Raw genomic sequence first — 27926 nt, 5'->3', positions numbered from 1 at the left:
TCACCGGTTTTTTTCCTCAAGTTCGGTAGACAGTATCGCATCTGAGCCGTGGACGAGTAGTGGAGTAATGCGGATGGATATGTTGTAGGTTCAGAAACTGTCTTGGTTCTCCAAAGTAACCTTCGTTTGCAGTTGCAGCAGCGCCCTTTCTGTGCGACGACAAGGCTTGACCTATCTCAACCCTCTTCATCGTCGCTTTCATCCTCATGTGCTGTAGCCCAAGGGCTACGCTTACGTAGTGACACTCCGTATTTCTCCAGAACGAATGGAATTGGTGCTAGAAGCACGGCCAGTCCCGTCAGTACAAGACAAGCATTTCGTGTGCCAATACCCAGAAATAGGCTTCTTCCCACCAACGGAAATCCTGCGCCAGCCAAGTTACGTATTAGTCCCACTCCAGCAAGACCTGACGCCGAGAAAGTCTTGTATGCGTCTTCCGTATAGGTAAGAGTCATCAGGATGAGACAATAGAATGACCAGCCCCATAATGCGGATGCGAGGACTGGGAAGAAAGGGTGAACATCGGGGGTTGCTGTAAAAGCAAATGCAAGTAATGAGATGGGCAGCACCACAGCAGCAAGTTTCGCATGGTACACGCGTGCTTCTGGAACATCGCGTTGCCCAGCCTTGACAACTTGCCGCTGGTAGTACCTCTCTTGAAATATGTTTGTGAACAGCCCAAAACAAATGCCAAACACAATGCCTAGGAAGCAGATGCCGATGCCAATAGTATCATACCCATAGCCACCTGGCCCAAATATTATGTGGAAGGCACCGTTGAATAGAAAAGAGAGACCGTAGAGGAAACCGTTGTATAGCGCACCAAATTGGACAATAGCTTCTGTCGCCAAGAAGCGGAACGGTCGTGCAAGTGCTGTGCCGAAGAGCTGCTTGGGTCCCCGTTGTTTCAATTCACCTGGAACTTCGATTTCGTCGTTCCCAGTGGCCTTCCTCAACTTTTGTGCTTTCTTCAAAAGTATTATGCTGTGCCTCGTCTCTCCAAGAGCGCACAGTGCTACAACCATGACGATCCAGAAGGATAGACAAATGAAGAACATGATCCGAAACACGGCGTGCCACGTCCTTCCATGCGCGATGAATGAGAACAGCACAAAGCCAGTTGGCGAACCACCAGTGGCTGCCCACAGAAACCATGACATGGCGGGTCCGGTGTCGTTGTGGTGCCATAAATCCGCAATAGTCCCTCCAAAGTTTGAGATTGTGGTCGATGAAAAGTACCCAGAAAACAGTCGGAGGACTAAGAACGGCCCAAGGCTCTCGACATACGCAGTTGCCAGGAGGAGCAGGAGGAAAGTGCCGTATGAGAGGATGTACACAGGTCGTCGTCCATAGTACTCCGAAAGCGGAGCTAAAGTCATCGGTCCAAACGCCAGTCCAAGAATGTACATGCTCAGTCCGAGTGTTGCAACCTGTGCAGGGACATCCATATCCTTCGCAAAGTCGCCAGCCATCGGCGAAAAGCTGAGAGCGCGTCAGCAGCGAATTTTTAATGGTGTGGAGAGCCGCGTTACCCTGAAGCGCCCCAACTGACACTGAGATCAATTGGTATGATGGCAGCTACCATCAGCCATTTTCGCAGTGTTACCCAGTTTCTTGGATCGTCCGGGTCGTCCTGACTGAAGGTGACAACGTTCGTGCCTTCATCGACGCGCAGTAGAGGCGAGTCTTCTCTTATGACGTCAGCTGACGACCTCATCTCTGCTTCAAAAATATTCCACCTCGTCTAGTTTCGAACAAACGTGCTGCGTGTAGATGTGTCGAGGCGCAGCGACAGATGATACCAACTCGATGACGTCACTCTGTCACGCGCTTGCGTGCGTGGTGTTGTTTTGTGGGTCTTCTTATCTTTCAACTTTGATCACCACTCCAGACACCCCACAGCAGCATTCAGCAGCAAGCAGCTTCTTCATACAGCAATCATGAATCGCTTGGACGCATTCAATATTGCAACAGGCTATGCGGCTCACGCATTCCTTAACTCGGTTGTCTTCACACCGAAGGACCGATGTGAAATTGGCATCCCCTCAATTACCCCGGATTCAGCGCGCATTTGCCCCTATGTCCCCATATAATTTTCCCGTATACCCGGGTGAAAACATGGGGTTCAAACTATAAACATAGGACAGGTGTGTTGTCCACGTTGTCCAGAGGTCACTACTGGCGCTGTTTTTCCAACAATGCGTTCCACTCTTGCGACAACAGCCTTGCTGTCGTTGGCATCGTCAACATGGGCCCTGCTCAAGGCTTCGGAGAACAACAGCAGTCTGACCATCTCCAATGAGCGTCTTGTCGCAGGGGTCAGCAAGACCCGTGGCTATATCAATCTGCTCACACTTGACGGACAGAACTTGCTGGGCAAGGAGGATGGCAACACTGGTGTAGGGCCATATCTCGACTGCTACTGCACTCCTTCTGGGTTCTGGACGCCTGGTCGGGGCACCAAGGTCGATTACAAGCTGTTCAACGGTACAGATGCGTCAGGCGTTAAGTATGGCGGCATCAGCATGGGCGAGACATACGCGCCTACGGGCCAACGTCTGGAACAGTACTGGTTCCTGAGAGAAGGTGAAACGGGCCTGCACACGTTCAGTCGCGTTGCTTACTACAACGAGACCACGCCGTTCCTGCGCAACCTCCAGGAGCTCAGGACTATGTTCAGGCCTAATCATGATCCCCCCCTGTTTACTCACTTTGTGACCAACGAGGAGTTTGACGCTCCTAGACCAAACACCGAGGGTCAGGTGGTTGTGCAAGATGCGACTTGGTACTTACCCAACAAAGATGACTCTTATGTCCAAGGCGTTGGTGATTACTTCACCAAATACACGTATGTTGTGAAGCGCGTAAATGCAAATCCGAAGTATTGTGCTGACTCAATCTAGATTTCAGGATACTTGGAGAAAGCATAAAGCACATGGGATGTGGGCAGACGGATCCGGCAGCGCTAATGGCACGACATACGGCGCATGGCTGGTGCACAACACGGTCGAGACTTACTTTGGCGGGCCGTTGCATTCGGATCTTGTGGTGGACGGTATCGTCTACAACTATATCAGCAGCAACCACCATGGCGACCAGACTCCTAACATCACCAATGGTTTTGACAGGACCTTCGGACCGCAATACTACCATTTCAACAAGGGTGGCTCTCTCGATGAGCTCCGTGCCGATGCTGAGCAGTACGGTCTTAAACCGAGCTGGAACGCGAAATTTTATGACTCCATTGCCAAGCATGTTCCCAATCTGGTCACCGCAGCTGGCCGTGGTACGTTCAAAGCCAAGATCGATCTCCCAAAAGGTGCTCGAAACGTGCTCGCTGTTCTTGCACAGACCGGCGTAGACTTCCAGGACAACGTTTTCGATACGAAAGCCTATCAGTACTGGGCCGAGGTTCCCTCGAACGGCGAAGCGAGCATTGATCGCGTCAAGGCTGGCAGCTACCGCCTCACAGTATATGCGGATGGTATTTTCGGCGACTTCACTCAAGACGACATTAAAGTTGCGGCGGGAAAGGAAACCAACGTCAAGGCGAAATGGAATCCTGAAAGCGCTGGCACTGAACTTTGGCGCATTGGCACACCTGACAAGTCCTCTGGGGAGTATCGTCACGGCTACACGCAGTCTCCCACGCACCCTCTCCTTACCGACGAATATAGGCTCTACTGGGCCGACTACGACTTCGTGACAGAATTTCCTGATGGTGTCTCCTACAAAGTCGGTCGCGACGACCCCTCCAAGGCGCTCAATTATGTCCACTGGAGCATTTTTGGTGGCAAGGCGAACTACGAGCGTCCTGAGCCCGTCTACGAAAACATCAACAACTGGACTATCTTATTCGATACTAAGGCCCAGCAGCTTAAGAACAAAAAGACTGCAACCTTCACGGTCCAGCTTGCCGGTGCCAAGTCTGCAGCGGGCAACACAGATATCTACAACGCAAGCGAGCCATACTCCAACCTCCCTTACACTGTCAATGTTAATGGGAAAGACTTGCAGCCATGGGTCATCCCCTATCACCATTCCAGCTCTTGTGCTGTTAGATCAGCTGTTGTCTGCTACAACATCGCGAATAAATTTGTATTCGATGCTAAGCTGCTCAAGGAGGGCGAGAACACGTTTGTACTGAGTCTCCCATACGGTGGGAAGAACTACGAGAGCGCTGTTCTGCCTGAGGCTTTGTACGTGCAGTATGATGCAATGAGGTTGGAGGTGAAGTAGTCTCTTTCACGAGCACTTGTTGTACACAATCAGAACATTTGTGCTCTCCAATTCAATTTCTATAATTGACCACCACGACTCTGCGCTGAATCTGACCCATTCATTATAGGTTGTTGGAAAGCTTTACCGGTCTACTGAAGGCCTGCTTCTCATGCCGTCCCTAGATAACCAAACATCGATCGACAGTCACCAGGACCGCTATCTTAGCGTCATAGGAAATCCCGGCCCTAGCTTCTGCATTATCGCTGGTCCTCCGCCATCCTTTCCGCCATTGCCTTTGACAAGATCCATACCCAAGACTCCCTTATACAAGGGCACACTCCTCTCCCAGTCGCTTGTAAATAACATACTCCTTCTTAAGTATGGCATGGAGTCATGCACCTCTCCCACACATCGCACAATCCACTTCCCAAGCCCCTTGCCCTGGTACGAGGGAAGAATATACACGTCTGTCAGGTAGGAAAAAGTGCTGAAATCGGTTACGCAGCGTGCAAAACCGATCAGCGTTTTTCGTTCTTCTGGGTACGGGTCGCTGGGTTTTGCGCTGCTGTTCGTTTTCTTGGCGTCGTGCTGAATATCGTAAAGGCCAAAGCACAGAGAGTTGTCGAGCGTCTCACGCATGACGTCCTCGGGCAGCGGTTCTGCCCAGTAAATGAGGTCTGTTGCGAAGGCCGCGTTGAGATCGGATATTGAGATCAGTGATGGGTCCGTAGAGATGAAGTAGGACTCTCGGGTCCAAGTTCGGTGTAGGAGGGTCTGTTTGGTAGTTTGCATGCTTGAGCCGGCAGGTAGATTTGATTCGAAGCATAAAGTATCGGTATCAACATCTCTCTCTGACTTGAAGCAGTAGCCCTGACAAAGACTTTTAGGTCATGTAATCCAGAACAAAGAAGGTGCACACGAAGATGAATATAAGCTTTTCTGGAAGAACATCAGCCAGAATTTCCGCACTTCTCATGAATCTCCTCACCTTCTGCGCATATAATTACTGATAAGAGCTGTGCACGGCTAGGCATAATCAGCTAGCTCGGATATACGCGGCTGAACAAGGCTGTTGTTATTTCCAGATGTTGACAACAGAACAATGTCAGCACTGCAGCCCGGAAAGATGAAAATTGGTATCCACAGTTCGACTGCCATTACGGCAAAAACTTCGAGCTGGTGAGAAAGCGCAGCGCCAAGTCTCTTGCTCACTCACTCTGGTGAAGAAACCCAGCCTCGGTTCATTTGTTGCTCCGGAACACTCCACTATGTACAGACTCCTACTGTGGAGGAATATTTGCTCGAAGCTTTCGATAGACGACACCTCACGCGCCAGTTATTGGATTACGGTTAGGCCGCCGAATGTGAATTCAGTAATCGCAGTCGGCCTCTGTTCATTTGTTGCTGTCCACGCAGCAGACACATCAAGTGTCGCACCGCCGCACACCACCACTGCAAGAACAGCAATCGATTTCGGATCAGGTCCAAGAGATCTATAGACGATCCAACTGCGTAGCTGTATATACTGTCTTAGTCCAAGATGGCTGGTGCACATCACGTGTCCGAAACAGGGTGTCACAACATGCTTGACGACTCACAATAGGTACGATGACAACGTCTCGACAGACTCAATTTGGAACCTCGAGGTTTCTTCCGGTGTTGGCTGTTTTCATCCCGCGACGACCAATACATGTGTGGCGAACGTGGCGCGTCGCACTCGATATTGGTAAACTCTACGTTCGGTAACATGAAGTCTTCTCGTCACCATTGAGTCTCAACACCATGAGGCTGAGACCCACCGCATCATACTGTCGGAAAGTACCAGGTAGCGCGACGCCTGCCGGACTGAACTCCGCATAGGCCCCAAGCCTGATCGAGGCTGATGGGCGGCCGAGCCTCTTGATGGCGTTCAGCTTCCGTGTTTTCCCCGCACACGGCAGCACTTCCTGCCCTTCGAACCAGGCACCTAGACCCGAATGTTGCGGTACGATCGGTTGTCAGTTGTCACTGTGCAGCAGGAATACCAGAGCCTGGTACCTGGCCTAGATGGCGGCGTGAGTATAAGACCGAGGACCCAGAAGATGCATTCGAATTCAATAAATGCTTCTTCTCCTCGACCCAATTGAACCTGCAGAAGGCAATCGCATCCAGTCTATACACAAATTAACATACCACCGTCTCTCTCCAAGATGCGCTTCATCACCCACCTCTTCGCCCTAGCCAGCCTCGCCTCTGCTCAAATCATCGGCACAAACGGCATCGGCACCACCCCTTCCCAGCGCTCCGTCGTATCTGCCGACCAAGCCTACAAGATCATCCAAGCCGCCGTAGCAAACGCCACCGCTATTGGGATCCCGCAAAACGTGGCTGTAGTCGACCCTTCCGGCCTTCTGGTTGCGTTCTTCCGCATGGACAACGCATACATCGGCTCCATTGACATCAGCCAGAAGAAGGCAAGGACCGCGGTGCTGTTCAATGGCCTGACAAGCGCGGCCTTGTACGATCCGAGTCAGCCTGGCGCGGCGTTGTATGCTATCGAGCAGACGAATGGAGGGCTGGTTGTGTTTGGAGGAGGGTGAGTGGCAGTCGAGATGTGTGCATGGAGATGGTGAACTAATAGCATGCTAGGTTGCCGATCTACTACCAGGGAAAATTGATTGGTGGCGTTGGTGTCAGTGGAGGGACTGTGCCGCAGGACGTCGAGGTTGCAACGGCTGGGTTGGCGGGTATTGGGGCGAGTGCTGCTGCGCCGATGTAATGGCCTTTCGGATCGGGATAGAGTATAAATCGTTGGCATAGTATGGGACACAGGTTGGGTGTCTTATACGCTTTCTGGTTATATGTTTCTACATTCCGGTAGCTTCGCAAACTAGAGAGAGGGCTAGGGTACTGTGTATCCTATGCTTCTACTACTAACGCTTTAGTGTGAACTACTGGCATGTATTTCTCGGACGAGTATAGTTCGGTGCACTTGACCTTCTATCGACGAAGAGCAAAAAATTCGGGACGTCGTTGTGAGCTGGTAGTCAAGGCGCCTAAGTGAAGACAGCCAACATTCAAACAAACTACTCAAGTTAAGACTGAAGTCTTCAAGAATCATAACAGATATAAATTCGCAATTCGCTAAGGGTATAATAATCCTATCTCATCCAAAAACAACATAATCGACATAATCTCAAACACTCATTACTCTTCATCTATTCGTATTTTTAAAACTAGTACTCGGCCTCGGTCCGGTTGTTCTCAATGAACACCTTCTTGAACCTGCCGTGCAGCAGATCATTGGTGACACCAGCGGCGCTCTTCGCGTTCTCCTTGACAAGCTGGCTTGTAGGCTTCATGAACAGCTGGTCAATCTCCTCGAGCGTCTTGTTCTTGGTCTCGTACATGAAGAAGATCTGGTAGAACCAGCCGAGCACTGCAATGCCGCCATAGAAGCCGAGCGTCAGACCAGTGCTGGTGAATGCCTTCTGCATGCCGGTGAAGTTGTAGGTGACGATGAAGGAAGACAGGAATAGCCATCCGGTGGAGGTGGTCATACCGTAGGAACGGAGGTAAGTGGGGTAGACCTCTGAGGGAATGACCCATGTGAGCGCTGCGTAGGAACCGAAGAAGAGCTCGTAGAGAATTAGGCCGGTGAAGTAGAGACCCAGTTTGCCCTGAAGATTGCCTTCAGCAACATGGTAGCTAGCACCGACGAGGACCAGACCGACGAAGAAACCGGGCAGCATGGCAATAGCCCAGAAACGACGGCCGCACGTTTCCATGAGGAAAATGGCGGGGATGGTGCCAAGAAGAAGGGAACCACCACCAACAAGGGACATGTAGGTAGCGTCGTAGTCGTTGAATCCAACCTGGGACATCAAAACCGACATGTAGTACATAATTGCGTTAATTCCAGTAAATTGACCGAGGAATATCATAATATTGGCGTAGACGATGGCCCGGCGAGCACGAGGTTTGGTGAAGAAATCCATCCAGGGAAAGCGGTTGGTGCGGCCGGCGGCGACCTCAGCCTCCTCCTCCTCAGTGCTCACCTTCATGACGAAGAACTCCTGACGCGCCTCAAGTGTCTCGATGCCACGGATGCGGCGCCAGACCTTGAAAGCCTCGAGGGTCTTGCCCTTGTGCATGAGGAAGCGGGGGGACTCGGGCATGAAGAGAATACCGACACCCATGATGGTGGAGAAGACGAGCGAGGAGCCGAGAATGTACCGCCAGTTACCAGGAACACTGACGAACATGGCAGCGACAGCGTATCCGAGGACCTCACCAAGGGCAATGTTGAATTGGTAGAGGGAAACCAGGTTACCACGGAGGCGACTCTCGACAGTCTCGGCGACGTACACGGGGACTGTACCTCCCTCAAGACCGACACCAGCGCCGAGGATAACACGAGCAGAGACGATCATGCCATAATTCATGGAGCCAGCTTCGAGCGCACCACCGATGGTGTAAAGAATGCAAGAGATGATGATAGCCCAGCGGCGACCGAAGTACTCGTTGCAGGGAGAGATGAGGAAAGCACCAGCGACAGCTATAAGGCGTTAGCTAGCCTCCGAGGTTGCCGGGTTCGAGTCACTTACCACCAAGGGGCATGCCAGAGTTGACTAGGGAGTTTTGCTGGTCGGTAAGGTTGAGATCCTTAGGCAAGAACAGGTTGGCACCGGAAATAAGCGATTGATCGAGTCCAGAAAGCAGACCACCCATAGACGCGAAGGCGACGAGGAGCCATGTGAAGTGCTTGGGGTTCTTGAATTCAATGTCAAAGATACCCCTCTTGTAGCCAGACTGCTCGAGTTCCTTCTCGAGGTTGTGGATCAGGTTATCCGACTCCCAGCCGTGAGCGTTCTCGAGTTGCTCAGTCTTCGCCTTGGGTGCGCTGTAGTCTGTAGGAGGAGCGACCGCGATTTCTCCAGCCTTGCCAGGGGCAGGGGCAGCAACCTCCTCGAACATCTTGGGGTCTTTCTCGTCCATGATTGGCAGTGATCAGCGAAGATCAGCGAAGGAGAGAGAAGAATGAACAGGCAAGGAAAGTACTTCGTTTCGCTCTGCTCTGGGGCATGTCTCCGCCTTTTAAATCCCCAGTGGAGACGCCCAGGTCCATGGGGAAGATCCCCATGGCACCCTCCTCAATATCGTGTGACGTACGCGTGGAGTCTCCATGGCACATGCAGCAAGAATCTGCCACCCCCGGCTCAAGAACCTGGCGATGGTGCATGGCCGGACGTTGCGAATTCGCTGCGAATTGCACGGGAATAGCATAGCGTAGTGGAGCACATAAGAACCGGTCCTGTCTCTTGGTGGAGCTTGAGTGCAGCTTGATTTCGAAAAGCTTCTAGTGGACCCACATGAGGCTCTGCGCTGATCCTGATTATGGTTCCGAAATTCCTACCGATTGAATGATGGAGAGAACATGGAGACAGCTTGTTTCCCCAGGTTCGCTGGTGCGTGTGGGTGTTTGAAAATTCCAAAGGTGTTGTAGACGCATCTGCAGTGGTGATAAGCTTCCTGAAGCCAGACGGTAGTGGCGTACCCCTACAGTAGCTCGCCGTTCGATGCCAAAGTTGAGACTCTACAAAAGCTTTTTAGCTGCCGATGAGGATCCGAATAGCAAGTCTAGGCGCAACACTATGACGACGAGACGGCATTTGAATCAAAAGCCGGTGCGGAGTCGAGGTCGATTGTTGGAAAAATCCTTGCAACATCGGAGACCATCTGTCGAGGTTACCATCGGAAGTTCGGACTTGATACTGCTTTGGGTATACTGTGAACAGGAACAACCTTAGCGAAGTAGACCATCCGCTATGGTGTCTCCGAACATATATCGTTTGCTCGTCCCGGATGGCGCTGTGCCGTAATCCCATGTCCAGGGCATGGGACCCATCCACGATTGAACCCGGAAGAAACCGACCAACAACTTCCCAGAGCCGAGTGTGTCTGGGGAGAAAAGAGGAGACTACCAGAATCGCTACCTTGGGGATTTTCTTGCAGAGAACTGCTGTGAGCATCAAGTAAACTGCATTGAGATCGCTCTGTGAGAAAATCCCTGTACTCATGACGTTCGAGGAGACATGAGCCGATCATGCCACAGTGGCATGCAGACCGCCTTCAGGTCCCAGCCCGTACCTCACTATCGTGTAATAGTCATCTCCAGTGTAGAGAAGAAGCATGAGGCTCTGCGGCCAGGCCAGTAGTACCGTTGTCTGGGCCCACGAAGGATCTGGCGTCGTCGACACGAGGCGAGTCGCGTGTCGTGCCCACAGCGACTTTTCAAATTCCCAACAGCGTGAACTCGACATCCTCGAGAAAGGTTGACCTTCTCTTCGGCAAATTATTGCGATTTCAATTTGGTGTTTTCCTTGTTGACGACTGCGATCTGGAGCGAGGAAGGTCTAGCGAATGCACCCCACGCGTGGCAAACCTAACCTGCTCCTTAGTCAGATGCGTAAACTTTGAAAATTACACACGCGAAACAAGTGTAGGTGGAGACTCCGCTGGGTATGCTTCCAAGGCTCCCAGCCCACGCCAACAACCTCAACTAGTGCCCCATCTCCACAAGCCGAGGGCCCATCAAATGCGAAACAATATGTACGACGTCACATCGAACACAAGCAAAATCAGCAGTGCAAGGTACACATGTAACAGTAGTCATCGTGAAGTTCCATCTACAATGACGAATGATATCCTAACGGAGAATGGGTATCTTGCGGAGGTATACAGACTAGAGACAAAGCCGACAGAATCGTGAAGAAGAGAGAAGTAAAGCACAAGTCGCCAACGCCCTTTGAACAAGAACAGCAGACCAAGATGGGCAAAGCCGAGGAGAAGAGGGGGCTCGCAAAGAAAGGAAAGAAAGCAAGAATCAAAGTACGCGAACAGACACCAGCAGACTGCGCTTTACATCTGTCGACTCAATAGCAACTCAACAGCACGATCAACCCTCAACCCATCGCCCAAGTCTGTGACGCGCAAAGCCTCCCTCGCTTGCTCGGCAGTGAATCCCATCTCCACGATCCGGTAGATGGCCTTCTCGGCCGTGTGCTCGTGGGCCGGGCTGTCGAAGATATCGGCTTGTGCCTGATGCTGCTGGAACACTGGGTGGTGAGCGAGTACCGCGCTACGGTCACTCTCGCTCGAGTCACGCGAGCTGGGGCTGATGTCGGTTTCTTTCCTGGTGACGTGTGGTCGCTGGGCGCGGAAGGCCGGGTGGTTCGGGAACGGTATCTGCGGAACGGGATCTTGGGTGCGGAAATCTGGGTACTCGATGATCGAGGCCATGGTTGTTGCTATGCTGCTTCGATCGCGCGGGCCGGAGATCGTGGAGGATGGAGGAGAGGGAAGCAGAGGTTGGGCTACGGTTCGTCGTGGCGGCGACTGGGTTATCAGTGGCGGAAGAAGGGCCCTTGCGGTGGGAGGTACTGCAGGGACTGCTGCAGGAAGTTCGGCTATGTGAGTTGAGATTTCCTGTGCGATGGTAGAGGTAGGCCGAAACGAAGGAACGTGTGAGGAAATATTGTTCGTAGTCGGCAGAGAAGGGTGCTGCCGGATCAAGCTGCTCATTACGCTCTCCCACTCGCTCATGGGTCGATCCTGACTCTGGCGAATTATTGGTCCTTTGCGAGTCTTGAGCTCGTGAATGTATTTCTTTACGCGTTGCTTCGACATTAGGCGCTGGAGCTCGCGTGTCGAGCTTTCCGCATAGACATGCGCAAGTCTATCTTCGTAGACACGCGAAGCTGCCTCTTTCAAGAAACTCCTTCGACTGCTACCACCAACAGGAGGCTTCCAGCTAGTCAAGCTCCTCTCGTGAGCTAACTCGAATGCGATCGCGTTGTTTTCATCACAGGGGCGGGCAAGCACTAGCACGGTGGAGAGGCCGAAGCTGAGAAGGTGGTGACACCATTCGTCTGTATGCATTAGTACGCAGAATTGCCCTTTTGGAAAGAAACGCTTACCCAGCATCATCTCCTCTCCATCGATGTCACCTCCTCGAATCTCGGTATGATCGTAAATGCCAAACTTCCGCGCATCAGCAGTACGACTTCGGAATCCCTGCAGCAAAACACCCAAGCAGTTCCAGAGCTCCATCATGTCAAACAACTGCTCTGCTGTTAAGCCGCCCTCGTTGCCCTTCGCAAAGCAATCCGGCGCGCTGATCAGAGTATCATTCATGAAGTCTGTGCTCACGAGACTGAAGGTGCATGCTTGTTGGTGGACCTGTGCACCCCCCTTGAGCCAGTCTTGCTGAGCCACGATATCGTCTTCACGTCCTCTTCCAGACCCAAAGATCTTGCAGAATGACCAAATGCGCCACAAAGCATCGTTCACTCTTGAGGAGTTGGGCGACTTTTCGTCGACAAGCGCAGCAGAGATTTCAGGCCGCACAAATGACTGGCACTTCTCCTTGATCATCGTCTTGATCTTCCGCAGAATCTGCTCATCACATTTCTGGAGATGGAGATAACTGGTAGGTGTGTACTCTTCGAATGGCCGCGTCATCTCAAGGTCCTCATCGTGTAGCAGGTCGTGTCCAGGGAAAGCAGTCTCCCTGAACTCCCACGCAGGTGCTGATGAATTATGGAGGACAGACTTGATAAGCTCGAGCTCATGACGTTTGAATACGCGGTAGAGTCCACTGCTGACAACAGCTGTCGCAAACAGTTCATCAAGCCCATCCAGACTTTGTAAGATCTTGTAAAGCACCTTCTCGGCATCGCTCGGACTGATAATTCGAGGCTCTTGCTTAGCAGAAAGCTGGAGCGGCGGCAGCACAGGCTTTCCAGTTATTCCATGGCTGGCTGGAGAGATGGTAATAGTCAGTCCCTGGTCCCTTTTGAGAGAACGTCCTCTTGCGATTTGGGACGCGATATGATCATTCGGTACTCGAGATAGTCTGAACAACTCCACGTTGATGACAGATTGTCGCTTGCTTGATCTTCTCGGTAACAACGGAGCAGGTTCGGCTGACAGCTTAGTCATGTGCTTTTTCCATGGCTCTGCAAGGCTGTTCTGGTGAGGGGTCAGGTGCTGCAGGTCGTTGTCCGCCAGCCTGCCTAAGAAAGCATCGTCTGCGAGGTAATCGAGTGATCTTTCAAGCTCGCCCTCCGCCTCACTCAGTGTTGGGCTTGTGCTCCGCCCACGATCTGACTTGTTCGATTCAGAGCGGCTTGGCGATTGACTGATGGCGCCCATACTCGGGTGCGAATCGAGACTCTTCCGGTGGCGGCTCAAACTCGACATCTTGCGGCTAGCGGTGGGGTGATGGGCAATGTCGTTCGTGGCACAGCGTGTAGGTCGAAGCGTGCAGGTAGGCTGGAATGCGGCATCTTGTTTCGCAACACACGGTGCATATCGTCGCGGTGGTATCGCTGGTGGAGGACCGTAATCAGCATCGATTGCTGGATATGCGTCCATATTCTTGGGAGCCATATGGGAATTGACCTCTTCAACGCTGGTTTCCGAAGAATGGTTGCTGTGCAGGGAGAACGCATCGCTTTCTCGAGAGTCAATAGACGAAGTAGTAGATGTTGTGTCGTTCTTGCGGTGCTGTGGTTTCATCGAGTTTGATGATATAGTAGGAGTTGGCAGCTGGAACTGTCGGACAGGCGCCGCCTGGGGGTGATTGAGTGGCGATACAATCGAATCGCGCCTGATTACCTTGCTCGTTCCCGTTGGTGGAGACATGCCACATGCATCCTCAATCTCAGCGGAAGCGGATCGAACCTGCGCGTTGCCAGGGAGTCCAGAAGTCGGCGCTGTTGGTTGGGTTCGATCTTGTGCTCCACTAGGGATTACCACATGTATCCTCGGTTTCAAGCTCTTTACCGCACGGAGGCTGTGCTTGTCTTTGAGCCGCCACTGGATCTTCCCGTGTTTGTATGTGCCAATAGCCCCCCTGAGCGACGCAATACTCGAGGCCCTTTTCGGACTTTCGTTGTGTTTTGTGGGGATAGTGGTACTGTGTTGGTTCCAACCCTGGGAAGCTCCATCTTCTGTTATCGACGATAGAGCTGGGCTGCTGGATGCTGACTTGCAGCTCCTGGCCTGATGAGTTGACGTAGGCGTGTCTCGCTTGTCAGCGAGGAGAGCCGGGTCACATGCAGTCGTTTCTGGCACTGCACGCAGCACAGTGCCCGACCTCTTCGAACTCTTTAATCTCTGAAACGACATCCTCTTGTTAGTGCGATCCTTTGAGGCAGGGCTTCCAATGCTGTGAGGTGATCTGTCGATCCACGGTTGGGTATTGATTCCCTTTTGTTCTTCCGCTTGGGTGACGGTTCGATAGTCATCAACGGACTGCAGGCGCAAAATGCATCCAAGTGAAACGACGTTGACGACTGAGTGCTTCAACGAGGGAGCCACCTGGGTAGTCATGACCAGCAGCGGCCGGGCAATGATGTGTACAGTCCGGGAGCCAAAATAGCCCGCTCAACTAAGGCCCGCAAACAGCTGCGAATTACAAGGAGCTGCAGGTTTGTGGCGTCCGGGACCGTTTTTCTCGGTATTGGCGTGGGATGGAACGACGAGCTTCCGACCAGTAGCGGTATTACCAAGAGCAGATGACGAAAGTGGTGATGATGAAAAGTAACGGCGATACCTACATGATAATATTGCCCACATTCTATCTATGAATGGGTCGTCTATTCCTATGCGCGCATGCAGCGTGGAATCCTCTGTACTCAGAGGCGTAGTGCATGGCGGGTTGCTTACGCGCCTTCGGATTCCGTGGAACGGGAAGGTGCGATCTGCGAGGCACCCCAATTTAGCACAGCTCAGCCGCAGGCAGGATCGCCATGCGCACATCCCGAGGTCCCCCCATCACTTTGCACCGTCTTGGGCCCGCGGGTGTTCAGGGATAGTGGACGATAGTTTCCTGTTGTTGTTCAGGACTCGGTTGGACTCCCATCAAACTTAGAGGGGTTTCGATGTTCGTTTTTGACGCCTGCTCTGAAGCTGACGAGGGGACAACATGCATAATGAGCCGAAAATAATGTGGTCGCACAGCATTATGTGACTGCAGCGACGTGGAAATCATGTTGTTGACATCAGCTTAGGTGGAGAGCTGACATGCACTGCTCATCACCCATCTAGTTGGAAGCACTACTAATCCTCCTCTGTCCTCGTCACAACAGTCAGGTCTCAGTCCATGTTTGCTAGCCGCCAACATTGCGCAGGGTAATGCGGCAAAGCAAGGTTGTCAACCACGCCCCACGCCTGTCTGTCTTGTCTGCATTGCCGAAGACCGAGATCATCGCACTTCCACAGCGGTTCTGTGCCAGGTGTCAGAATCCAGGCACAGGTCCTTGCAAGGATGAATACATGGAAGCGCTTCACCACGTGAAAAGATGGGCAGGGTTTGAAATATGAACCCAACAATTGCTAGCGCGCAAACGCTCTATACCGTACAAGCAGTACAATGTGGATATGTACAAGGGAACAGCCATGTCTAATGGTGCTTTGCGCCGCCAACCAACTCGCGCCCTCATGCTTGGTTCTTGGCTTTCTGCCTTACACAACCTTGACTTCTTCTATTTCGCCCTCGGTCAGCCCCAAACGTGCATCCTGACTGACGACAGGGTCGTACACACTCCGATCTTTTTCTTAAAATGCCAACGAGTCCTCCAAGATCCCATCCATCTAGTAAGGGATGCCCTCGTACTCGCCGTATCCGAGCGCCAAGTTCATGTTCTGCAGACACTGTGTCGCAGCACCCTTGAGCAAGTTGTCAATGGTAGCGTTGACGACAACACGCTTGCCTGAGCTGTGGACAGCAAAGCCACCAATCTCAACACCGTGCTTGCCGGAGATGTTCTTGACGAGCGGCGACTCGCCGACAATCTTGACCAGCTTCTCGCCGGCGTAGCGGTCTTGATACAGGTTGCGAATGTCGCGCGAGGTCATTGTGCGGTTAAGAGGGATGGAGATGGTGTGCTAAGGGGCGTCAGTGAGTTTGGCACAGAGGTATGCGGCGGTGGTTAGAACTTACGTGGATACCCTGGAACCAAACAGCGACGTGAGGGATGAACGCTACCTCAGTACCCAGTTGCCTCGATATCTCCTTCTCGTGGATATGGTCTACTAAGCTGTAAGGAATCAAGTTGTTGGTGAGGTTGTTCACATCGTTCTTGGGACTGGGCTTTGTGCCTGCTCCTGAGTATCCAGAGACACCGAAGACGGTGGGCTGGCCGCCGATGAATTCGAGAAGAGGCGCGATACCAAGCTGAGCGGCAGTCGCGTAGCAGCCGGGGTTGGCTATCCGCGTGGCGCCATCAATCTTACGGCGGGGGATCAGCTCAGGGAGACCGTAAGTCCACTTGTCGTCAAATCGGTAGTCTGCACTCAGGTCTACAATGACAGACTCCTGGTTACCAGATCTCTCAATGGCATCTACAAAAGGCTTGCAAACACCGTTGGGGAGAGCCATGACCCAGCAGTCCACTTCGCCCTTCTTGGCCAGCTGCTCAACGTCATCAGGCGAGAGATTCTCGTATGTGATTTGGCGCTTGGTGTAGCCCTCGAGCTTCTGGCCATTGAGCTCACGCGATGACACGTGGCGCAGATCCATGTTGGGGTGCTTGTTTAGAAGGTCGATGAGTGCCTGACCAGTGTATCCACGGGCACCAATGAGTGCGACCTTGGAGGGAAAATCCTTGCTTGCAAATTTGTTGCCGTAGGGTGGGTTAGGGTTGGTGGAATCTTGGGAGAGTGATGCGGTGGTTGCAAAACCACAGGATGCAGCTGGTGCGATCTTGCTCTCTCGCAACGACGGCCTGGAAGACTGACCCATTGTTCGTGATCCAGCAATGGTCGAGAAGCTACGAGTCTGCTGACCCTGCTTCAAGCCTGCGACAAAGTCTGCTGCCCTCCTGAACTGCGACTCCAAGCTGTCCTTGAGAATGGAGCGACCCTGCTTTGAGTAGCTCTCCAGAAGACCGAATATCTCAGAAGACTCTGCGGATCCCCACCAGCAGAAGATCTCCTTCTCGCGGCGGAGGAAACCATCAGTCTTCTCGAGATTCCACTTGACGAGGTTCTGCTCTTGGCTCTCAACGACCCAGTACATCTTGGGGTACTTCTGCTTCATGCGCTCAAACACTAGATCCGAAACGTTGGTGAGGAAAGCGTCCTTTGTGGTTGTGAAAGTGGACAGCTGAGCAAACTCGCCGTCCTTTCCGGGAGGGTATACAATGGCAACGACACCCATGGCATCGTCGAAGAACGCCTCGAAGGGGCGTGTCTTGAGGTTCTCAATGTACTTGCTGACCGCGTTGCTGGCCTCGGCGCCTCCGTGCTCCCTAGCCAATGCCTGGGACAGAACATTGACGTCGAGGTCCTCGAACTTGCTGACCTCCTTGACGCTGCCGCCGTTGCGGATCAGGGTGCCGCCTCCGGTGTGTGTGAACAGCTCCTTTCCGAGGTTTTGAGGGTGGGTGATGGCGACACTCGACGTGCGAGGAAGACCGTCCAAGAGCTTCTTCGCCTCTACAATCTTGAGCTTGGTGCCATACCTGACCCAAGGCTGCTTCAGGTAGCTGTCGTACTCGCCCTCCAGATTGATGTGGGAGATGAGCTTGCCAGTCTCGGCGTTGAACAGGCCACCCTTCTCGGACAAGTAGATGACCTTCATGGGCTCGAACTCGCGGGCGAGAGCGGCAGCGACGACATCGGCGTTGACGTTGAGGATCTGGCCATCCTCGGTCTCAGCCATGGAGCACAGAATGGGCAGTTCCTTGTTCTCGATGGCATCCATGATGGCCCTGGGGTTGATCTTGGTGATGTTGCCGACGTACTTCCACTTCTCCTTGTCGAGGTAGTCTGCCTGCAGAGCACCGGCGGTGATGGGACGTGCAGGGACGTTCCAGTTCCTCTTCAGCGTCATGACCAGGTCCATGTTTGCCTCGAGGAAGAGCTTGCGCGCAATGCCCAGCGTCTTCTTGTCTGTAACTCGGATGCCATCGATGAAGTCTGGCTCTACGCCCGAGTCCAGGAGCGTCTGGTTCATCTGGGGGCCAGCGCCGTGGACGATGATGGGGTACAGGCCAATAGCATGCAGCTGCTGCAGAGCGAAGCACAGCTCATCGAGATAGTCGGTGAGGATGGCGCCTCCTACCTTGACTACGGCGAACTGGTGCGGCTTGACGGAGCGGAACTGGCCGAGGTACTGGTCGACTTCCCTGCGGGAGCTGGCGCTGGCGAGCAGGTTCAGGAAGGCGGCGTAGACGGACGACTTCTGGCCGTCGCCCGTCGTGTACAGGCGGCTCGGTGTGGTGCTGGCGACGAGGGCGCGAGGGAGGGTCCGTCGACCAGAAGCCGCAACTATCTGGCGGGACGAGCGTGCTGCTGCGCGCGCACCGGCTCGTACGACGCCCTGCATGGTGACCGTCTCGCTGGGCTTGGAACAGGCTGCTCGAGGGGTGCGAGGCCGAGGGAGGGCGGGCTGGCAGGTGGATAAGGGAAGAAGAGTCAGACAGATGGGCAAGAATGACGCTGGACAGCTTGGGAGCTATAAATTTCGCTTCCGATAACGCACGCAGCCTCCACCATCTATCCCGCAAGTGGCGCGACAATCCCTGGCCTGCGTCTGGGGAACCGCCGGCTTATTGGCCGCAGCCGTAGGTCGCCTAGCAGAATTGCCTTCCTCGGCCGCAAGCCGTGAGCGAGAAGGGCACCGCCCGTGTCTGGTGGAGTCGGTTTAATCAGATGGAAGGATCTGATAAAAAGCCACTAGCATGTCTGGCCGAAGCCGAAAGGCCTCACCGCGTCGGTTGCTCTGAACATGCCTGACCATGACCAGCCGTGCGTTGTTTTTGTGCATGGAACCGCGTGGCAGACTGGCGTGAGCGACATATTGAAAATACCACTGACAGCTTATCTGGAAGGCAGTTGTCTGGCTAGACCTGAACTTGGCTAGGTCCATGTACTGTGGATCTGCGTTGAGAGGTGTACCCACTGAGAGTGTTGTGGGACGTCATTGGAATCAGCGTACCTGACGACGACTGACCTGGCAGCGTGTAGGAGAGATCCATGGTTGCGCGATTACACCTGCATGGCCGAGGTTTGGAGGGTACGGAACGCTGTGCCGTGGCCCTGCAGACTGCACTGTAATGGCAGGCGCCAGCTAAATCACGCACCTGAACATGCAAGCACGTGAGGTACAGCACAGAAGATACAACATAGAAGATACAGCATGGAAGATTTATCACACAATATACAGCACACAACATACAGCACACAACACACAGCACACAACATACAGCACACAACACACAGCACACAACATACAGCACATAAGAACAACATATACTATACAGCACACAGCACACAAGAACAGCACACCATATACAAGCACAACACCAAATGAACATTGTGCAATTGACTATGGACAAGAAGACGAGTGTAAAGCATTCGAACTCCATTGTGAACGTCTCCCGGCCATGCCCAGAACCGCTCTTAAGGTATCATATCGTAAGAGAGCAGTGCCAGGCACCATGGCGCAGGGCTGCGTCCCATGCCGGTCGTCCAAATGCAAAGAAAGACAGGAAAGCGAGCCTCGCTCCCAAACAGTCGTAGACATAAATCCTACAGGGTGTCATAAAATGCAGCGCACGTGGGTGCCACGCTCCCGACCTCGTGGCCGTGCAGCTGTCCGCCGCTACGCGATTATTATATCGGGTGTTTTCATGGTATCTGGCGTAAAGACGTTTATTTCTTGTGCGTCGCAACGACTGTCTGGTGTCAGTTTTCGGGCCATGACGGCAGTCTGTGCAGCACTCACCAGCAGGGACAATGATGACAATGAGCAAAATGATGATGCCGACAATGAGGCACATGCGCATCTTCATGTCCTTCCACCACATCTGCTTGCGTACACGGTTCGCGCCCCTTCGGAACCCCTGTGCGGAGACGGCGAGGTTGTCCGTCTTGTCTTGCAGCGAGTCCAGGCGGGCCCCACGCTCAGAGACCTTGTTGATGTTGTCGCGCATGATGCCGACGGTGCTGTCGATTTCCTGTTCCAGGCATTAGCAGCTGCCTAATGGGGGTGGCCAAGGAGCGTAGAGTGTGCATAGGTCGACAACACAGAGAGGCACAGGTCACGAAGCAGAGTGTGCACCAGTCAAGCGCGCAGAGCATAGCTCACAGTGCGTATTGCACCGCGAAAGGACAAGCCTGCGTGAGCGTGCAACGTCTTCTGTGATAGCCGCAGGGCTGATGTCATGTCTCTGCAGGTCCACCACTAGCTTCTGCATCTCGACTGCTGCGCCGACTCTGCTTCACTACACTGTGGCCGTCACAGGTGCACTCTGCACTCCTCGGAGCGTGGTGGTGGTGGTGGTGGTGGAGGTGGTGGTGGAGGAGTTGCTAACATACCGCCTGGAGAGCGGCAGTGCGCACGTTGCCATTCTGGCCTTGGGCGCCCTGCTGGCCGGCGCCGGCAGAAGGGATGTAGGGGTCGTAGGGCTGCTCGCGGTCGGCCATTGTGGCGGTGGTGGATGTAGAAGACGGGTTGCTGGCGTGCGACGGGGGTGGTGATGGGTGATGTCGTGAAAGTCGTTAGGGTGATGGGCGTGGAGGTGGTGTGGTGGGTGTGATGTGGTGTGGTGGTTGGGCGCGCCGAGGAAGAAGGCGGAGCAGCTGGACCGCTGCCTGGCTTGCTGATGGCTGGGCAAGGGCAAGGGCAAGGGCAAAACACACGCTGTCTGAGCTTGGAGGCTGATGCGGCGTGAAACCCAAGACAACCACGATTTTTCCTGGAATGCGAATACGTGTGACAGAGACGCGGGAGAGCGCAGAATAGCCCAGGAGCGTGCAGCAGCCTTTATTCCTGTTGGCAGGCCAGCTCCTCTGCTCGGCGACGACGGTGACGACATCACGTGCCAGCCAGCCTAGAGTACGAAAGGCGAGCAGCTGGCGTGGCAACAAAGAGGCCGAAATTAACAGCGCCGGCCTCGTAATCGCCGGCACGGGGTCTGTCTGGTCTGTTCGCACGTCTATCTGGTCTGTTCGCACGTCTGTTCGCACGTCTGTCTGGTCTGTTCGCACGTCTGTCTGGTCTGTTCGCACGTCTGTCTGTCCGTCCCCGAGCGCTGCTCAAGCCTTTACCAAGACTGCTGGCATTGGTCACGTTGCTGCAGGTGCTTGGTGTGAAGCATGCTGGAGCTGGATTGGGAGGAGGGAAGCACATAGTAGACGTCCACCCTGAAATGCATCACTGCCAACTTGATGGTGCCTCATGCACCCCAGTGTCGGTTTGCGGACGGCGGCCATGACGGTCGTTGGCGCCGTCTCTCGCCCTCGCCCTCTCCAGGGCTGGCTGCGCACCCGCTGGTGCCGTTCACCACGACTGGCTCCGGCGGACTCCTGAGCGCGCCGTCCAGCCCTTCTGCCCTTCACTAACAGCAACCACACTCTTTCAACACCCTCCGCCTCCGCGCACAGCACAACCGCACAGCACTCTCTCATCCTCTCGCACCTGCACCGGGCCTTGCTTCCGCACGCGCTTTTCTGCCCCGGATTCTGTCGCTCGTTTCAACCCGGCGTCCACCATTTCCCACCCTGGCCGCGCGGCGCCTTGGTTAGTACCAAGCCTGGCGCTTGACTCTGGGCAACTTCTCGCCTCCCTCTCCATTCACTACACTGCGCCTTTGGCTCGCACACCATGAAGCTCGCCGCTGCTCTCGGGGCCATAGGAGCCTCGAGCTTGCTCCTGTCTGGTGTGGGCGCTATCCAGCTGGACGTCAACTCGCCCGGTACGCTTGCTCGCTGGCTTGGCGCAATGCCTGTTAACGTAACCATGTACAGACAATATCAAGTCGGCCGCAAAGGCGCTGTCCGCCAACATGCGGTCCTACTACACCGGTGACCGTGTCGGCGACACACCTGGAAACCTGCCGGATCCATACTACTGGTGGGAGTGCGGTGCCATGTTCAACGCCCTCATCGACTACTGGTACTACACTGGCGACGACCAGTACAACGCCATCACAACGCAGGCTCTGCAGCACCAGATTGGAGACTACAGCGCCTTCATGCCGGCCAACCAGACCAAGACGCTCGGAAACGACGACCAGGCTTTCTGGGGAATGGCCGCCATGTCTGCTGCGGAGAACAAACTACCCGACCTGGGAAGCGGTCAGCCTTCTTGGCTCGCCCTTGCTCAGGCTGTCTTCAATACCCAAAAGGATCGCTGGGACAACCAGACCTGCGGAGGAGGGTTGAGGTGGCAGATCTTCACCTTCAACAACGGTTACAACTACAAGAACACCATTTCCAACGGTTGCTTCTTTAACATTGCTGCACGTCTTTACAAGTACCTTGGCAACGATACGTACGCAAACTGGGCTGAACAGGCCTGGGACTGGGAGCTGTCTGTTGGCCTCATGAGCCAGGACTACCACTTCTACGACGGTACCGACGACACCCAGAACTGCTCGACCATCAACCACATCCAGTGGACCTACAATGCCGGTGTACACATGGCTGGAGCTGCTGCCATGTGGAACGTGACGCAGAGCGACCTCTGGAGGACTCGCCTGAAGGGTCTCATTGACGGTGCCGGAGTCTTCTTCAAGGACAGCGTCATGACCGAGGTCGCCTGCGAGAACAACGGCAAATGCGATGTCGACCAGCGTTCTTTCAAGGCCTACCTCGCCCGCTGGATGGGATACACTGCGCTCATTGCACCATGGACGCGCCAGTACATTGACCCGCTGCTTCAGGCTTCGGCCAAAGCTGCTGCTGCACAGTGCATTGGAGGCGCGAACCAGACCTCTTGTGGTCTTCGATGGATCGACAACGGTGTGAACGACGGTAGCTTCGGTGTTGGTGAGCAGATGGCTGCCCTGGAGGTTGTTCAGGCTCTCCTTTATCCCACAGTTGGCGGGCCTGCAACGCAAAACAACGGCGGTGTCTCCGCATCCAACCCCAACGCCGGTGCAGATGTGCCTCAGACGCCTGTCTCGTTCAACGCCGTAACGACCGGCGACAAGGCCGGCGCTAGCATCCTGACCATCATCGTCCTGGTTTCTATTGTTTCTGGTGCCTGGTGGATGATTTCATAAGCACGCACCTACTTGTACGACTTGACAGTGTACCTACTATGCGTCTACACATCGTCTGCACGACATGCGGGCGCTTCCTTGCACTGTTATATTCTGCGATACACTAGGGCACACCCTCGGCATCCAGTCGGTCTGCCTTGCTGGGCCTATAATCATGTTTATTTGAATTTGGAGTCGAAGGCGTTCAAACCAACCCCCCACCGGGATCTGTAGCTCGTACATTTCGGATTCTAGAACCATACACTTTACTGCGCGATAGCCATGACTGCTGAAGCTTCAAGCCTGTCACTCGATGCTTTACCACGCTCGCACTCTTAGAACCCTAACCGCCACAGCACAACATGGAGCCCGTGTCTTCCGGTCATTACCAGTATACACAACGATGGCGACACGAGATACCCACCCCCAGCTCACCCCGCACTAACCCAAAGCACCTGCCTAGATGCTCCATGCCCCACCTTCCAAGCCCATCTCACCATCCTCTCCTACGTCACCAGGCGGCAACAGCCCTCCTGACGCGCGAGCTCCGCACTACTCGTGCCTGCTTTATAAATATGCCACCGTCACCAGAGCTTCTGGGCCAAATCCACTCTTATCTTGAGACTCGCAAAACAGCCGCACCTGTCGTCAAAGACACACATATACAGCTACCTAAGCTTCAAGACCTCAAAGTACACGACGCCCCAAACTTCGCAGCGGCGTTCCTAGACATCGGAGGCCCACACGTGTTAGACAAGAAGACCAACAGCCAACAGAACAGCCAACATGCCAGTCCACTCAGCTGAAGAGACCACCACCGGCAGTACGTCTCCCTCGCCACTACCGTCCGCTGCACCCACTGCCTGGCAACCCAACATGCCGTTCTTACTTGTGTACTTGGTGCTTCTGCTAACCATCTCAGGCATCACCGACAAGGTAGCCAAGGAGTCCAAGGACTCCAACGCATCCTCCCACGAGCTTCACAGTACGAACCACTGCAAGACCACCGGCTGCAAGCACTGATGCAACATGTAGATGAGGACAACCAGGCCACAAGCGGAGGATCTGTTGCCGCCAACGCTCACAGGGCCAACCCGGTACGATCTCCACCGTCACTGATGGACAGGATACAATATCAAGGATGGAGGCTAACCGGTAGACAGGGCCCTGTCCACGCAGACAACCTGCCTGAGGCGGCAAGCAAGGAGGAGCTCAAGAAGCGGGCTGAGGAGCTGAACAAGTAAGCGACTGCGATTATGTAGGGAGACCAGACGTTGAACAGTGCCATCAGGCCCACGTCTTCGAAGATATAAGAATGCCAAGAAGTTATGGCACCGTGTCTTGATAACACCAGGCCTTGAGTGTGTGAAGGGACAGAAGCAGGTCTCGCACAGAATCTGGTTATGTTGCAGTTTCCGGGTCCCTGACGAAATCAGCATCGTCTCGTACACCTCTTCTGCCCGAGCTTACTTTTCCATCGTGTCCTTGGGTCGTAATAGAATATTCGTTTTCGTCCAAGGGAACACAGGAAGCCACACAGCCGTCAACATTCAACAATGCACATCTCTGCCACGACCGCCATCTCCCCGTAGCCAGGATCTGATGGGCAGAGGACAGTCAATATCTGAAGATTCATGCCACACAATTATCCTGTACAAATCTCTCTTTGACTACAAAGTCGGTGTTAGAGCCGGCAAGTAACAAAGAACAGTGCACCAAGTCGCCCACATACGTACAAAGAATCAGACAGCTTCGACTAATGATCGTTGTGATACACTGCTATTTGACTATCGGCTAATACCCAAACCCCTCTGTATGCGAGTACACACCCTGCGCCCCGGTCCCCTTGTGCACAGCCCGCTCATCACTCAGCTCGACCACGCTCTGCTTGACATCGCTGAGCAGGCCCTGCGGCCCGCACACCACGACTGCAGACTCGCCGAGGGCTTGCTCGAGCGAGCGGCGGATGATGTCTTTGATTTGCGGCCGGCCGCTGAAGATCTGAATAGAGGGGTGCACGAGGAGGGTTTGCTTCCGGGATGGCGGAGTCGAGGATGTGCTGGTGCGGGTGCTGGAGCGGGGTGCTGCGTTGGCAGACGTGCTGCAGCAGCATGGTTTCGGGGTGGAGGTGGAGGCTTCTTCGACGGTGGCGCGGCAGCAGCATGCGTTAGTTTCTTCGTCCGTTGAGCGGGAAGATATTGTTGTGAGCTCTTTGGCTTCGTCTTTCATGTCCTTCATGTCCTGTCCCTCGCCTGATGCACGGCTGCGAACTTCCACTACACCATGTTCAACTGCCTTGCTTTTCAGGGTAGAGGAAGTCTTCGGTGCTGTCACGTTGGAGAGCAACGACCTGTGCTCTTCGGTGAAAGATTCGTCACAGGTAACGTATACCGTCACCTCCAGCTTGAGACCTCTCATCTGCTCCTGCAGAGTCTGGAAATCCGAGTATGCAGATGACAGTTGCTCGGAAAACATCTCCAGCTGGCCTCGGCTCTTGACAACCCATACGAAACGAACATGGCGCGTGACTGCGCCCTTTGGCGACGAGAACAAAGACGAAGCTGTTGCGGGGCGTTCATTGTTCTCTCTCCAGCCTTGTACAACATCTCGAAGCAATGGCACAGTAAACGTTGCGCCAGTGCTTCCCGCGAGCAACACCACGCTGTCGAATTGGCGAAGCGGTCTATGACGCCCGTATGGACCTTCGACGGTGACAGTTTTTGGTCTTGAGAATTGTCAACAATAGTGGGTCATATCGTTCACGACAGGGGCATACCTTGAATCTTTATCAAACAAGCCTTGCGATTTTTGGGCATGTTTGAAGAAGCGCCTTGTTCCTCCAGATTGAGCTTTGACCAAGAACTCCATCTTGCCGTCTTCGGGAATGGATGCGATAGTGAATGGGTGATTCTGTAAAGGAGCGATGCCTTGACATGACAAGAACACGTGTTGGCCAGGACACCAGCTTATGGGTGGATTTGTGACGGTGATCCGTGTGGTATCGTGAGACAATGGTGTGAACTCGGCCTTGCATGTCCACAGCCCATCCCGCGTTCGTGACGGATGGAATATTGAGAGGTTGGCATACACGACTCGCAGAGCTCGGAAGATGCGATCGAAGAAGAAGAGAGCAACTGCTGCCCACACATAGCCTTTTAGCTCAGGTGGTGCGTGGATGTAGACGAAGCCAATAAACAGCGCGAACGAAGCTACGTGTTGAACCACGAATAACTCATAATTCCATCCGCGGATGGGTGTTGTAGAACTTAAGTTGATCCATACCAGCACGCACCAGGCCGCCAGTCCACGCCACACGAGATTGTTCTGTTTGAACTGAGCGCCAATGTAGTCGTAGGGAGCCCAAGCTGCAGTATCGTTAGCAGAGACAAGGTAGGTAGATGACCAGAGAAGATGACGTACCACTGAAGAAATAGCCCATGTGTATTGTAGCAGTCAAAAGCATACACCTGGCGGCCCATCGGTGCAGCCAGTTCAAGCGCTCGTAACTGACACCAGTCAACCACCCGATAATGTTGTTTTTTCCGGAGAGTAAGAAGATGAGCGGCAATTGACCAATCGTCACAACACCGCATCGAAACCCGACGTTTTCTTTTTGAAACTGATTGGTAAGGTTGAGCCCATAGAAACAAAGTACAAGCAAGACAATCATGTTGGCCAGAACCAAGCTCGTTCGGCCGAAGGTAGGCAATCTCAGAGATCGACCTTTAAGTGGTAATCTGACCGAGTAGTTGGACGCTTCTCGCGTCACAGCGAATATCGTCGCGTTCCACCGTGGGAACCAGGACTTTGGTTTCGCGGGCGACAACGTTCCTGCTCTTGCTGCAGACAGTCTTTGTCTGTACAGAATATGGTTGTAAATGTTGGCTAGGGTGGCAACAGCAACTGCGCTCCCTACAACGGCGTAATAGAACTTGGGAAACTCTGGAAGGGCAGGCAGGGCCATAGAGCCCATCGACATGCCACCATGGTTGTGGCTCATGATGTTTCAGTACCGGTCAATGCCGATAGATGTTGTTTTCGATTTGGTTTTTTTTTTGACTCCGATCGGCAACGTTGCGATGATTCCAGACCGTCGCTTTTTGTCGTAGTAGGGTGGGTGTTGGGTAGTTCTCTTCGCTATCGCATGGTTGCAGTCACAGCTCCGGCCACGTCGTCAGACTGTATTGGGGAGGTTGGTGTCGAAGGTCAGAACGATGACACTTGGAATGAAGGTCTGTTCGAGTGGTTCAGCACCGGAGTTGTGGTACATGGAAAGTGGCGTATGTCAACCCGACCGATAAAGACGGATTCACTGTTGCCGTCAGCCACGGCCCTAGTAACAGGCGGCATGCTACCGCACGGCGCGCCAGAATCTGCTCTCTCGATGCATGTTTGCTAGCCTGTGAGTGGAGGCCTAGAGCATCGCGCTGGTTTGTGGCGTGAATCAAGCATCAAACGCTAGCCCCTTGCGGCTAAATCTGCTCAAAGTTGCTCCTTCCTACCACGGCTCTTTGAACGTCGCTGCAATCTCCGCAGCCAGACAGGCCGAAAGCAGGCCCTCCCCAGCTGAGCACTTTGGAAAGCCGAGCACTCGCCATGCGTTTTGTGGTAGGTGCCACGGTGAGCAAGTCTGATTTAGGTCTCATACACTTCGCGCCTCAGCCT

General features: G+C 53.8%; 11 protein-coding genes across 12 annotated transcripts, besides 4 other annotated features; 4 read left to right on the top strand and 7 right to left on the bottom strand.

Annotated features, from left to right (window-relative positions):
* Positions 1-176: 176 nt before the first annotated feature.
* Positions 177-1717, bottom strand: EKO05_0006562 (uncharacterized protein; the record flags this gene model as incomplete). The annotated part of the gene is made up of 2 exons (XM_038940508.1): positions 177-1482; positions 1533-1717. 2 exons carry the CDS (start codon positions 1715-1717, stop codon positions 177-179), a joined length of 1491 nt encoding a protein of 496 aa, XP_038798056.1.
* A 481-nt stretch (positions 1718-2198) lies between these two features.
* On the top strand, positions 2199-4239 carry EKO05_0006561 (Rhamnogalacturonan endolyase; the record flags this gene model as incomplete). Its single annotated transcript, XM_038940466.1, has 2 exons — positions 2199-2848; positions 2904-4239. The coding sequence occupies 2 exons, from the start codon at positions 2199-2201 to the stop codon at positions 4237-4239; spliced, it is 1986 nt and encodes a 661-aa protein (XP_038798055.1).
* Positions 4240-4437: 198 nt separating this feature from the next.
* Positions 4438-5013, bottom strand: EKO05_0006560 (uncharacterized protein; the record flags this gene model as incomplete). The annotated part of the gene is made up of 1 exon (XM_038946148.1): positions 4438-5013. The coding sequence occupies one exon, from the start codon at positions 5011-5013 to the stop codon at positions 4438-4440; it is 576 nt and encodes a 191-aa protein (XP_038798054.1).
* Positions 5014-6410: 1397 nt separating this feature from the next.
* Positions 6411-6979, top strand: EKO05_0006559 (uncharacterized protein; the record flags this gene model as incomplete). The annotated part of the gene is made up of 2 exons (XM_038940460.1): positions 6411-6796; positions 6850-6979. 2 exons carry the CDS (start codon positions 6411-6413, stop codon positions 6977-6979), a joined length of 516 nt encoding a protein of 171 aa, XP_038798053.1.
* A 457-nt stretch (positions 6980-7436) lies between these two features.
* On the bottom strand, positions 7437-9198 carry EKO05_0006558 (fructose symporter; the record flags this gene model as incomplete). Its single annotated transcript, XM_038940309.1, has 2 exons — positions 7437-8758; positions 8808-9198. The coding sequence occupies 2 exons, from the start codon at positions 9196-9198 to the stop codon at positions 7437-7439; spliced, it is 1713 nt and encodes a 570-aa protein (XP_038798052.1).
* Positions 9199-11063: 1865 nt separating this feature from the next.
* Positions 11064-11092: a tandem repeat.
* Positions 11093-11121: 29 nt separating this feature from the next.
* On the bottom strand, positions 11122-13782 carry EKO05_0006557 (uncharacterized protein; the record flags this gene model as incomplete). The annotated part of the gene is made up of 2 exons (XM_038940461.2): positions 11122-12131; positions 12180-13782. The coding sequence occupies 2 exons, from the start codon at positions 13780-13782 to the stop codon at positions 11122-11124; spliced, it is 2613 nt and encodes an 870-aa protein (XP_038798051.2).
* A 2079-nt stretch (positions 13783-15861) lies between these two features.
* Positions 15862-18598, bottom strand: EKO05_0006556 (Protein arg-6, mitochondrial; the record flags this gene model as incomplete). Its single annotated transcript, XM_038940618.1, has 2 exons — positions 15862-16155; positions 16211-18598. The coding sequence occupies 2 exons, from the start codon at positions 18596-18598 to the stop codon at positions 15862-15864; spliced, it is 2682 nt and encodes an 893-aa protein (XP_038798050.1).
* An 826-nt stretch (positions 18599-19424) lies between these two features.
* Positions 19425-19574: a tandem repeat.
* Positions 19575-19926: 352 nt separating this feature from the next.
* On the bottom strand, positions 19927-20700 carry EKO05_0006555 (Vesicle membrane receptor protein (v-SNARE); the record flags this gene model as incomplete). The annotated part of the gene is made up of 3 exons (XM_038940530.1): positions 19927-19949; positions 20000-20231; positions 20593-20700. 3 exons carry the CDS (start codon positions 20698-20700, stop codon positions 19927-19929), a joined length of 363 nt encoding a protein of 120 aa, XP_038798049.1.
* Positions 20542-20575: a tandem repeat.
* A 44-nt stretch (positions 20701-20744) lies between the features above and the next one.
* Positions 20745-20825: a tandem repeat.
* A 1055-nt stretch (positions 20826-21880) lies between these two features.
* On the top strand, positions 21881-23282 carry EKO05_0006554 (Mannan endo-1,6-alpha-mannosidase; the record flags this gene model as incomplete). The annotated part of the gene is made up of 2 exons (XM_038940341.1): positions 21881-21971; positions 22024-23282. The coding sequence occupies 2 exons, from the start codon at positions 21881-21883 to the stop codon at positions 23280-23282; spliced, it is 1350 nt and encodes a 449-aa protein (XP_038798048.1).
* A 765-nt stretch (positions 23283-24047) lies between these two features.
* EKO05_0006553 (uncharacterized protein) lies at positions 24048-24574 on the top strand (the record flags this gene model as incomplete). Of its 2 annotated transcripts, XM_059636822.1 has the most annotated exons (5): positions 24048-24084; positions 24184-24246; positions 24297-24358; positions 24425-24501; positions 24553-24574. In XM_059636822.1, the coding sequence occupies 5 exons, from the start codon at positions 24048-24050 to the stop codon at positions 24572-24574; spliced, it is 261 nt and encodes an 86-aa protein (XP_059492805.1). The 2 variants fall into 2 exon arrangements, with proteins under 2 accessions (XP_059492805.1, XP_059492806.1); XM_059636823.1 differs by having other exon boundaries at positions 24425-24574.
* Positions 24575-25055: 481 nt separating this feature from the next.
* Positions 25056-27261, bottom strand: EKO05_0006552 (ferric-chelate reductase Frp1; the record flags this gene model as incomplete). Its single annotated transcript, XM_038940552.1, has 3 exons — positions 25056-25986; positions 26038-26626; positions 26682-27261. 3 exons carry the CDS (start codon positions 27259-27261, stop codon positions 25056-25058), a joined length of 2100 nt encoding a protein of 699 aa, XP_038798046.1.
* Positions 27262-27926: the final 665 nt, after the last annotated feature.

The sequence above is a fragment of the Ascochyta rabiei genome, chromosome 10 (genome assembly GCF_004011695.2).
Source record: "Ascochyta rabiei chromosome 10, complete sequence".
NCBI classification, from domain to species: domain Eukaryota; kingdom Fungi; phylum Ascomycota; class Dothideomycetes; order Pleosporales; family Didymellaceae; genus Ascochyta; species Ascochyta rabiei.
Note: the sequence above shows the minus strand (reverse complement) of the source record. Positions and strands in the feature narration are given on the sequence as shown.